Here is a 13,140-nt window from a genome sequence, read left to right as displayed (position 1 = left end):
CCCTATAGATTACAAGGCCTAAAACCACTACTGTTTTCTGTCTTGGAAGTATAAAATTTAATTCATTTCATAATTTACAATGGGTATCATAGAATGTTTGTAAAATAAAAGTGCTGAATGCCACCACCCAAGATCCCAAAAGATTTTCAAAACCCTTCACTTTGCTCTTGTTAATATGTCAAATTTAATTCACCTCATTATAGTACATGGATATCATATAACTCTTTTTGAAAATACAAGTATTGAAAGCTATTCAAATGCCAGCACCCAAAAAACCCAGTTTCTCCCTCTTGTAACTTGATATCATTACTCTTTGTGGAATTGCATGCACTGGTAACAGAGTGCAAAAGTTGAATAGAAAATAGACTTCTTTTGTATATGCTTCTCTATCTGCATTCTACAAACCTAAATTATGATATATTTTGAAAACACTATTTAAAGAAGAAAAGGATAAAATTTACTTTATTAGAAGTAGGCTAAGAGTAATGTTCAGAGTACATAACACACCCATTCACAATTCATGAACTGAATAATCAATACAACACATTAGGGGTAGGGTTACTAGAAGCTACAACAACATACACCCAACATGGATAAAGAATCTCATCTCTTCTAATAAACAGGAACTCTTAAATTGCTATAATCATGCATGGGCTATGTCCACATTCCCCAATAGTCGGAAATGTTCATCCCTCCTACCAATTTTGAAGAAAAATAAACCCAAATATGTCACTGAGTCCTAGAGGCCTATATTGATTACTCCTGTGCTGGGAAACGTTAAGGAGAAAATGATTTACAATTGACTCCTTTGGTTTGTTAAGAATAATATGATACCTTACTCAAACTGCCTTCAGGAAACACCACTCTTCAACAGATGCTTTTATCTCATTAGCAGATGCCATAAATGAATCTCTATTAAAAAATAATATCCTAGCTGCTGTATTCATAGATTTTGAAGGGGCATATGACCATGTGAACAACCAGATCCTTTTAGGCATTAATTAAAAAAACTTTCCACAAAATAAGTGTTTCCAAGAAAAGTAAAGAACTCCATTAAACAAAAAAAGAGCAAAAATACAATCAAATAATCTACCAGGCTCGAAACTACCACAAATCAGCATCGATAAATAAATAAAATCCAAAACGAACAGAAATTACAATAAATAACCAAGTCAAACTCAAAACGAGCAGAAATTAAAATAAATTGGGCGCAAAACCCCTATCCCATCCCAAGGCCAGAACAAAATTTGCACTTTACTGAAAAAAATATAAACGTTTTTACTTTTATAACTTTAATAAATCAAATAATTTTAACATTTTGATTACTAATATCAGTATATATATATATATTAAACTGACAATGCACATTCATTTGTATTTTTTCAGTAAAGTGCAAATTTTGTTCTTGCCTCGGGAAGGCATAGGGGTTTTGCGCCCAACTTAGGTTAATTTCTGCTCGTGCTGAGTTTAACTTGGTTATCTATTTTAATTTCTGTTCGTTCTGGGTTTCATTTATTTATCAATGCTGATTTGTGATAGTTTCGAGCTTGGTAGATTATTTGATTTTATTTTTGCTCATTTTTTGTTTAATGGAGTTCTTTACTTTTCTTTGAAAAGCTTATTTTGTGGAAAAAGTTTTTTTAATTTATTTAGTTTGTTATATATTGACATAGTCTTTTCAGGGGGAAAAAAACTTTAAATCTTTTCGTTTTTTATGACTTTGTAGTTTGGCCTGCTATTTGTATGCTGGAGAAAAATTTTCAGCAATTTTTAACAACATACACTCTTTTAAAAATCTGGACACATAGAACACTGTTTAATTTGATTTCATACCTCCTCTAGTTGACCTGAAATGGACAACTTGATACCATTCGCAAAAAAATCTGTTTACTTTCTTTGATAGCTTGGATTCAATTACACTATTTTGATTTATTAAATTTTAAGAGCAGAAGTAGCCTCGAAAGTTTGAACATAATACCCTCAGTTGCTCTTGGGATACTGCTGAGATGCCTTATTGGGAGTTAGCATTATAACAGTGCATTTTGATTTAATCTTAAGGCAACATTTTGTTTTTAAACATAATGGGAAAATGGGAGGGTGGGAGTGGACGGGGGATTTATTGCCTTCCAATCACTTTCGACTATTAAAAAGGGCATCAGCCCTTTCTATTTTCAATCAAATGAGCCCCTTTCGAAGTTCCCACGAACACTCCTTCGATACGAAGTGCCCTGGTCTAAACAACAACAACAAATATTACTAATCACTTTCGACTATTAAAAAGGGCACTATCCCTTTGAATTTCAAATCGAATGAGCCCTTTTCTGAAGTTTCTATGACAACGCCTTCTATAAACCTTATATGCCCCCAGGGCATAACTTAAAACCCTTGCCCTGAGGGATGTGGCAGAGTATCCTCCTCAAAAACATATTTTCTGTCTGTAAATCAACTACGCTGAACAAAATGGCTATCTCGAAATTCTTTAATGGATGTGTTTGGGGGAATGATGGGCGTCAAAGGGGGGGGGGGGGGTGGCTAGTTGCCCTCCAATCACTTTCAACTATCAAAAGGGCACTAGCCCTTTGAATTTCCAATCAAATGAGCTTTTTGAAGTTTCTACAACAACGCCTTCTATAAAAACATTATATACTTCCTGAGCATAACTTAAAACCCTTGCCCTGAGGGTTGTGGGGGAGTTTCCTCCTCGAAAACATATTTTCTATCTGGAAATCAACCATGCTGAACAAAATGGCTATCTCAAAATTTTGATTGGATGTGTTTGGGGGAAGGATGGGCGTGGGGGGGGGGCTAGGTGCCCTCTAATCACTTTCGACTAGTAAAAAGGGCACTAGCCCTTAGAATTTCCAATCAAATGAGCCTGTTTTGAAGTTTCTTTGACAACACCTTCAATAAAAACCTTATATGCCCCCAGGGAATAACTTAAAACCCTTGCCCCGAGGGTTGTGGGGGAGTGTCCTCCTCAAAAAGATATTTTCTAGCTGGAAATCAGCTATGCTTACGAAATGCTTATCTCAAATTTTGATTGGATGTGTTTGGGGGAATAATAGGCGTGGGGGGGGGGGGGCTAGTGGTCCTCCAATCACTTTTGACTATTAAAAAGGGCACTAGCCCTTTGAATTTCCAATTGAATTAGCCTTTTTTGCAGTTTCTATGGCAACGCCTTCTATAAAAACCTTATATGCCCCCAAGGCATAACTTAAAACCCTTGCCCTGAGGATTGTGGGGGAGTGTCCTTCTTAAAAACGTATTTTCTATCTGGAAATCAACTAGCCTACGCAAAACAAAATGGCTATCTCAAAACTTTGATTGGATGTGTTTGGGTGAATGATGGACGTGGGGGGGGGGGGGCTAGTTGCCCTCCAATGACTTTCGACTATTAAAAAGGGCACTAGCCATTTGAATTTCCAATCAAATGAGCCCCTTTTGAAGTTTCTATGACAATGCCTTCTGCAAAAACTTTATATACCCCAGGACATAACTTAAAACCCTTGTCCTGAGGGTTGTTGGGAAGTGTCCACCTATAAAACATATTTTCTATCTGGAAACCAACTATGCTGAACAAAATGGCTATCTCAAAATTTTGATTGGATGTGTTTGGGGGAATGATGGGCGGGGGGGAGGGGCTAGTTCCCCTCCAATCACTTTTGACTATTAAAAAGGGAACTAGCCCTTTGAATTTCCAGTTGAATGAGTCTGTTTTGAAGTTTCTGCAACAACGCCTTCTTATAAAAACCTTATATGCCCCCAGGGAATAAATTACAAACCTTGCCCTGAGGGTTGTGGGGGAATGTCCTCCTAAAAAATATATTTTCTATCTGGAAATCAACTAGCCTACACTTAACAAAATGGCTATCTCAAAATTCTGATTGGATGTGTGTGGGGGAATGATGGCCGTGGAGGGCTAGTTACGCTCCAATCACTTTCAACTATTAAAAAGGGCACTAGCCCTTTGAATTCCCAATCGAATGAGCCTGTTTTGAAGTTTTTATGACAACACCTTCCATAAAAACCTTCTATGTCCCCAGGGCATAACTTAAAACCTTTGCCCTGAGGGTTGAGGGGGAGTGTCCTCCTCAAAAACATATTTTCTATCTGGAAATCAACTATGTTGAGCAAAATGGCTATCTCAAAATTTTGATTGGATGTGTTTGGGGAAATGATGGGCGTGGGGGGGGGGGCTAGTTGCCCTCCAATTACTTTTGACTTTTAAAAAGGGCACTAGCCCTTTGAATTTCCAATCGGATGAGCCTGTTTTGAAGTTTTTATGAGAACGCCTTCTATAAAAACCTTATATGCCCCCAGGGCATAACTTAAAACCTTTGCCCTGAGGGTTGCAGGGGAGTGTCCTCCTAAAAAACATATTTTTATCTGGAAATCAACTAGCACATGCTGAACAAAATGGCTATCTCAAAATTTTGATTGGATGTGTTTTGGGGAATGATGGGCGTGGGAGGGGGGGGGTCTAGAAAATATTTTTTGGGGAGGACACTCCCCCACAACCCTTAGGGCAAGGGCATACAGAAAATACCTAGAAAATACCTTAATGCCCCAGGGCATAACTTAAAACCCTTGCCCTGAGGGTTGTGGGGGAGTCTCCTCCTCAAAAAATCATTTTCTCTCTTGAAATCATCTACACTGAACAAAATGGCTATCTCACAATTTTGATTGGATGTGTTTGGGGGAATGAGGGGCGTGAGGTGGGGGGCTAGTTGCACTCCAATCACTTTCGACTATTAAAAAGGGCACTAGCCCTTTCAATTTCCAATTGAATGAGCCCTTTTTGAAGTTCCCACAACAACTCCTTTGATACAAAGTGCCCAGGTCTGAACAACAACAACAACAAAAAATATTACTAATAACTTTTGACTATTAAAAAGGGCACCAGACCTTTGAATTTCAAATCGAATGAGCCCTTTTTGAAGTTTCTATGACAACGCCTTCTATAAAAACCTTATATGCCCCCAGGGCATAACTTAAAACCCTGACCCTGAGGGTTGTGGGGGAGTATCCTCCTCAAAAACATATTTTCTATCTATAAATCAACTATGCTGAACAAAATGGCTATCTCAAAATTTTGATTGGATGTGTTTGGGGGAATGATAGGAACGGGGGAGGGGGGGCTAGTTGCCCTCCAATCACTTTTAACTATTAAAAAGGGCAGTAGCCCTTTGAATTTCCAATCAAACGAGCCCCTTTTGAAGTTTCTACGACAACACCTATAAAAACCTTATATGCCCCCAGGCCATAACTTAAAACCCTTGCCCTGAGGGTTGTGGGGGAGTATCCTCCTCAAAAACATATTTTCTATCTATAAATCAACTATGCTGAACAAAATGGCTATCTCAAAATTTGTATTGGATGTGTTTGGGGGAATGATGAGCGTGGGGGGGGGGGGCTAGTTGCCCTCCAATCAGTTTCGACTATTAAAAAGGGCACTAGCCCTTTGAATTTCCAAACGAATAAGCTTTTTTTGAAGTTTCTACAACAACGCCTTCTATAAAAAAAATTATATACCCCAAGGTATAACTTGAAACCCTTGCCCTGAGGGTTGTGGAGGAGTGTCTCCTCAAAAACATATTTTCTATCTGGAAATCAACTATGCTGAACAAAATGGCTACCTCAAAATTTTGATTGGATGTTTTTGGGGGAATGATGAGCATGGGCAGGGCTAGTTGCCCTCCAATCACTTTTGACTATTAAAAAGGGTACTAGCCCTTTGAATTTCAAATCAAATTAGCCTTTTTTTAAGTATCTATGACAACACCTTCTATAAAAACCTTATATACCCCCAGGGCATAACTTAAAACCCTTGCCCTGAGGGTTGTGGGGGAGTGTCCTCCTCAAAACATATTTTCTATCTATAAATCAACTAGGCTGAACAAAATGGCAATCGCAAAATTTTTAGTGGATGTGTGTGGAGGAATGAGGAGCGTGGGGGGGGGCTAGTTGCCCTCCAATCATTTTTGACTAGTGAAAAGGGCAGTAGCCCTTTGAATTTCCAATCGAATAAGCTTGTTTTGAAGTTTCTACAACAATGCCTTCTATAAAAAAAATTATATGCCCCCTGGGCATAACTTGAAACCCTTGCCCTGAGGGTTGTGGAGGAGTTTCTCCTCAAAAACATATTTTCTATCTGGAAATCAATTTATGCTGAGCAAAATGGCTATCTCAAAATTTTGATTGGATGTGTTTGGGGGAATGATGAGCATGGGCAGGGCTAGTTGCCCTCCAATCACTTTTGACTATCAAAAAGGGAACTAGCCCTTTGAATTTCCAATCAAATGAGCCTGTTTTGAAGTTTCTACAACAACACCTTCTTATAAAAACTTTGTTACGCCCCCAGGGCATAACTTAAAACCCTTGCCCTGAGGGTTGTGGGGGAGTGTCCTTCTAAAAAACATATTTTCTATCTGGAAATCAACTAGCCTACTCTGAACAAAATGGCTATCTCACAATTTTGATTGAATGTGTTTGGGGGAATGATGGGCGTGGGGGGGGGCTAGTTGCCCTCCAATCACTTTTTACTATTAAAAAGGGCACTAGCCCTTTGAATTTCCAATCTAATAAGCCTGTTTTCAAGTTTCTACAACAGCGCCTTCTATAAAAACCTTATATGCCCCCAGGGCATAACTTAAAACCCTTGCCCCGAGGGTTGTGGGGGAGTGTCCACCTCAAAAAGACATTTTCTATTTAGAAATCAACTACGCTGAACAAAATGGCTATCTCAAAATTTGATTGGATGTCTTTGGGGGAATGATTGGCATGAGGGGGGGGGGCTATTTGCCCTCCAATCACTTGACATTTAAAAAGGGCACTAGAACTATCAATTTCCAATCTAATGAACCCCTTTTGAAGTCTCTACAACAACCTCTTCTATATGAAGTGCCCTGCTTTAAAGAGAAAAAATAATAAACTGTACATTGTGTCAACATTGATCTTATATGCCCTCAGGGCATAACTTCAAACCCTTGCCCTGAGGGTTGTGGGGGAGTGTCCTCCTCAAAAGATATTTCCTATCTGGAAATCAACAGTGCTGAACAAAATGGCTATCTCAAAATTTTCATTGGATGTGTTTGGGGGAATGATGGGCATGGAGGGGGGGGGGGGGGTCTAGTTGCCCACCAATTACTTTCAACTATTAAAAAGGGCACTAGCCACTCCAATTTCCAATCAAATAAGCCCTTTTCCAATTTTCTACAACAACTCCTTCAATATGAAGTACCCAGGTATGGAGAAAAAAAAATACACATTGTGCCCACATTGTTCTTTACTTGGCAGCACTAGCGCGCTGCCTATGAAACTTACAAATCTTGGATTACCCCCAAAGCTAGTATCCTTCATCTTTCATTGAAAATTGAAGTTTCATTGTTTGCATAGGCTTAGCCTCCTTACCCAAAACTACAAAAACCTTCCACAGGGTCCAGTCCTGAGCTGCCTCCTCTTCTCCCTATTTCTCTGGGAAATGAGCCTATGACACACCAATTACAATATGCTGATGATCTGGTATTATGGGCAACTGACAACACCTTTGAGTTTACACATTCAAAAGTGGCTTTTCCAATTTGAAAAATTTTCTCAAAAATCTGATTTACCCACTCCACCAACAAAGTTGAAAATCATCCCATTCCACTATAAACCAAAAAAAAAATATATACAAAATTAACACTAAATTGCATAATCATTCCAGAGGATAATCAAATAAATTGCTTACTTTAAAAAAATAAAACTTTTTCACATGCTGACAAAAGGTCTGACTGCATTGACTTCTATCCACATCCTGGGGTTGGAATGGCAAAAACTTAACTCTAGTTTTATAATTCATATATAAAACCCCATATTGATTACAGGCTCATTGTTTAGGGTGCTTGTGCAAAAACCCAGATACAAAACGTTTAAATAACACAAAATGATCTAATCCATCTTACATTTGGTCTTAGGAAACCAACAAGCACTTAGTTTGTGCTTACTGAGAGTGAATTATAAACAATAAATGAAAGACAAAGATTTCTTTTCATACATTATGTGACAAAAATTGAAGCCAATAGCTCACATACCCTGCATAACTGATTAAGAAATCCATTTATGTATATAGGCATTATAAATGAAATTGCCAACACCCAGAAGAAACTCCCAGTGCCACCAAAGTCTATTGCACCTACCTCCCCCCCCATGGAGTTTGTCAATCCCCATAATAAACACTAATTTCTCAAAGTGGACTAAAGAACTTACCCCATTGCTTTTATCCAGAAAAAAATTTGGCAAATTTCATTCAATTACATATAAAAACCATTTCCCAAATTTCATTGATGGATCCAAAATGAAAGGAGTGCCACCTTTTAAGAGAAGGTGCCAAGTGGAGCTTTTCTCCCTCACCTTAAGGCTGCAATGGGTGAGAGAATGTATAATAATGTGTCTAAAATGTCTGCAGAGTTAAATGCCATAATCATGGCATCAGAGCATCTTATGAATAATCAACTCTTGATTCCTAATTTACAACATATTATAGTTTATTCCAACTCTTTGTCCGGCCTAGAGCTGCTGTACTCAGCTTCTCAGTATAAGATGGATATAGACACATTATATTGTCTTAGCATTATTGATATTCTTCCTTCAAGAGGTATAAGAACATACCTTCCACATGTTCAAAGCCACTCAGGTATAAATAGTAACCATCAGGCAGATGAAATTGTAAAAAATGTTATAAATTTGACCAGTCAAGAAGGAGACCCATCCCCATTAGACATATATTGCTGAAAATTATCAGAAATAATGTTAAACAAGAATTAACCAAATTCATCTCTCATCCCTAATAAGTACCTTTCTAAAGTTCATCATAGAATTTTGTCTAGCTCAAATGGGCTAAATTATCTGGTGTTTTTTTATCAGTTTCCTAATTCAAGTGGCTCAATTCCCTCTTCTCAATTTTGCAGACATCATAATATAAAAAATGAAACAATTGACCATTGCCTATTTGAATGTAATAAGCTGACATCTGCATAGTATACCCTGCAATGTAAACTGTTAAAGTGCTTCAAACCCCACAAAATCTCAGTATCAGCTAAGAGTCTAACTAACTATACCTGTACACAGAGCACAGAACACAATATATATCCTCTGATATTTGAACTCTTAGAATCAAAAGATTTACTGCAAGATATCTAAGCAGATTGCAGATAAATAAGGAGCAATCATTGCGGTAGCTCATTTCAACTCACAGAGTGAGTCAAAAGGAAACGGACTGAATAATCTTAACTGAAAAGCCCACTTTTGCTGAAACAGAAGAAGAAGGCTAACTGGAATATTTAATCTTATTAATTGATACCAGGATTGTTTGTATTCATCTTGTAAGTTGGGGGCTGTGGATTCTGACTGCTAGACAATAAAGTATTTATGAAGGTATACCTTTTTGAATTTGGGTGCTAATGGGCACTGGGTTTTATAGCATTGTTGGCATTTTCTCTGGTAAAATTCTAGTTTAGCTACTTTTTGCTATCTTGGAAAGGGGTAAGGTTAGGAAAATGAAACTTTCAGAGATAGGTCTAAGGACTAAAGTATGTCCTGGGAAGGTATTTTGAAGTAAATATCCCTATTCTTTCTCTCTCTAGAGGGTCCTGACCTTTGATGATGTCTAGAAATCTGTGTTATAAAAGTGAAAACTTGCCAAATAGATCTTCTACTTAAATGAAGTACAACAAAACTGCTTTCAGCTTCACAATTTTGCTCAGTCCTAACTTACAATGTTTTAAAGATATGCATGTTCATTTCCTAGATTTTGAAAAAAGCATTGATATGGCTTGAAATTCTACTCAAATAACAGGAATTGCATTTTCAGAACAAAAGCCAGGGAAAAAGAAACTGCTAACTGAATTTAAGGTAAAATGTTGTATTGTCAAAATTTCAATACCTGTCAAGTAGGCAAATTTCTAAAACTTAAGATACCAGAAAAGGCTTAACATAGAAGTTTGATAAATTTCCTCAAAGAGTATTTTTTTTGCCCTGGATTCATCACTGAAAGTTTCATTTTCCCAATCTAGCCCATTTCAAAAATAGCAAAAAGTAGCTAAAGTAGCATTCTACCATTTCTATTAACAACCTAGATGAGAAGGAATCATGGTAAGAAAACAATTTGGTAAATTTCTAGGTGGAACTATAATTTAGCTAAGATGAAAGTGAAAATGACATTTGATGCCTTTTTTATAGTCTTTGATAATTCAATAATTGTTTCTGGGGCTAATTGTATCTTGAGACCTTAAAGCCCCAAAGGTATTTTATCTGAATTATGAAAAAGCATCAAATGATTTTTTCACTTCCATGCTAGCTAAATTATATGGCCCACTGCAAAGTTACCATGAAATTTTCCCACCCCCCTAATGTGCAAATATATACCCTGAATTGTTGACAGCAGTTTCAGATTGCAAAATTTGGTGCTATTTTTGTCAACAGCATTTGAAAAAGTTGAAACATTAGGAAAACAGTTTATATTTGAGTTGCCTATTAAATGAGGTTTGAATTGTCATAAATAAGCATTTTTGGGATATATTACTCTTGAACAACTTACTTATAAGCCAGTGATATGTTTTTACCCACTTTTCATTTATCTTAACTAGCCTAGTGTTGATAGCCTAACTTCTTTATGTGGTTACAAAAATGAAATATCTCTGGGGTCCCTTTAAGGGCTCAAGATGCAACTAGCCCTAGAAGCAATGGTAAATATCTACCAACTCATATTATTGAGTTAGGACTAAAGTGAATACACTATTTGATGCTTTTTTTTTATCCTGATTACGAATATAATAAGTATTTCTATCGGAAATGAATTTCAGCCCCCCCCCCTATATAGGCTATACCTAACCTAACCCTGAATTGGCATATATAGGGGGGGAGGGCTGAAATTCATTTCTGATAGAAATGCTTATATATTTGTAATCAGCATAAAAAAAGGCATCAAATGGTGTATTCACTTTAGTCCTAACTCAATAGGCTAATATGATTTGGTAGATATTGACCAAAGCAATTATTGAATTATGAAAGAGCATAAAAAAGGCATCAAATGACATTTTCACTTTCATCTTAGCTAAATTATGGTGTCACTTAGAAATTTATCAACAATTCTTGCCTTTTACATTTCAGATAAATTACAGTTAAATCACCTCATTATGCTTTAAAGGGGGTAAAGTATCATAAAAGTAGCCTACCTTCAGAAAGTATTCACCACAATTTGTCTGCATAGCCTACCCTATTATGAAGTCGGCCAAAGAATTGTTGTTCTTTTCACATCTCCTTCTCAGTAGCTCTAATTCTAGACTTTACCTGCCTGCCTTTTTGTTTTAGCCTGTCTCCCTCTGGAGAGCCACTCCTGTACAAGGTCATAGGCTAGGCTATTGTACAGCCACTTACCAAGATCACACAAAGGACTGTTAGCCTAGGCTATCTGCTTAAACTTATGTTGGGACACAACCTAGCCTAGTAATTAAAACTAATAAAAGCAAGGAATCTACCTGTATGATGTTTCTAATTAAGCCAGAATCAGTGACATTACTGGTATCAGGTTCATCATCTGATGAAAATTCACCCTTGTTTGAAACTGCTGGGGCTACATACTCATCATACAGCTTAAGATATTCTTCTTTCTTTGCAGATGAGGGTGGGGTTGAAACACCATGATTGATTAGAATGTTTTTTAGTTGTTCTTTGGTAAGATTTGACATTTTATATCAACAAATGTGACAAAAATTTAAAGGGAAAACTGTAAACAAATTATGACAATGAAAATAGTGAATTTCTTGTTTATTGAATTGAAATCCCTAATACTTCGAATTGTTGACTTGTCAGTTTTTAATTTTTGCTACTCCTTTTGTTTGTTGTCATCAACACAGAGACAAAAAAAGAACCTTTTCTCTATCTCTATCTGTCGTAATGATTAATTCTCACTTTTACTATTTTTTTCATTCTAAAATAATATACAGTGACATGGACTTTGAGCTAATTCGTTGTACGACTTGGAATGCTTCGAACACTTTTGCTTTCTCAGGGCACACTATAAGTCCCACACGGATTGCATGAATCTTGATAGTGTGATATAAGGAGCTCCCTAGTGAGAAAGGGTTCAATGCCACCATCGACTTTCGGGTATTGCCTTGACTCTGCCTTTCGAGGTCTTGCTCACTCCGTGACAAAGATTTGAACTTTAGTTTTTTGGGGTTGAAGGGTCAAAAAAGGTACCAAGATTGGGTTAGATTAGTTTACGTATATTATATTTTCATCCCATTTTGTTTTAGTTCATTAGCATTAACAAAACTTCACTTTTGGCGTACTTACGGGATTCTTAACAAGCGCCAAAACTTCTCCTAAAACTCAAGGGCCGTTAAATTAGAATAATACCCTTTTCAATAGTTCAAAAAAAGTCAAAATTTAGCGTAAAGAAAGAGGTATTGAGGCAGAAGCAACACCCCTCCTTTAAGTAATGATTTCTGTTCGTTTCAAGTTTTGATGTTACTTCTTAGTTTCAATCGAAAAAAACTGTTTTCTTTTTAAATTTAACTATATACCAAAGATGCATAATAATAAGGTCAATGTTTAGTAATATAAAAGCAATTTATCAGAAAAAAACATGCAGACTATCCCCTCCTCCTTTTGTGAATGATGGTTTACCGTTCTCCTAAAATATCTTTGTTAAAGTCTGTGTATTTTCTTTAGTCTGTAAAAATGACTACTGTTACCAATGCGTTTTTCAAAGAAGATTATCACCACAGCCCCTACCATATCTACGTACCCGGTTGCTTTTACCATCAAATACTGTTTTCCGATGCACTCAGATTTAGCCAGTGGTTTTATACGAGATCTGGTATCTATTTATAATTATAAATCTATGGGTATGATCTGTCACTACATTCGTAAAAGTTATTTTTGGTTCCTAGCTTATCCTTAATCAAACTAGTGAAGTTTGATTACGAGGTTCATCCCAAAATTGAATTCTCAAGCTAGGTGATTTATCCTTATAACGTAACTGTCTTGTCTGGCTGTTAGTCAGAAAACCAACTGAGAAAGTTAACGGAGAATTGCAGACGAATTGATAAAACGACAAAGAATTCAAAGATCAATGTTGCGAAAAAAAACCTTACA

At 36.8% G+C, this 13,140-nt stretch overlaps 1 protein-coding gene across 1 annotated transcript in view; it reads right to left on the bottom strand.

Annotated features, from left to right (window-relative positions):
• LOC148942771 (uncharacterized) overlaps window positions 1-11,769 on the bottom strand; it is a 41,940-nt gene extending 30,171 nt beyond the window's left edge. Inside the window, exon 1 of the mRNA XM_089102141.1 lies at window positions 11,517-11,769. Within this exon, the coding sequence (XP_088958267.1) occupies window positions 11,517-11,726 (210 nt within the window). The 5' untranslated portion in view covers window positions 11,727-11,769. The remainder of the gene's footprint in view (window positions 1-11,516) is intronic.
• Window positions 11,770-13,140: the final 1,371 nt, after the last annotated feature.

This window comes from Artemia sp. Qi Xiang Cuo, chromosome 16, assembly GCF_049724085.1.
Source record: "Artemia sp. Qi Xiang Cuo chromosome 16, ASM4972408v1, whole genome shotgun sequence".
Taxonomy (NCBI): Eukaryota; Metazoa; Arthropoda; class Branchiopoda; order Anostraca; family Artemiidae; genus Artemia; species Artemia sp. Qi Xiang Cuo.
The sequence above is the reverse complement of the archived record's forward strand: the minus strand, read 5'-3'. Positions and strand labels throughout refer to the sequence as shown.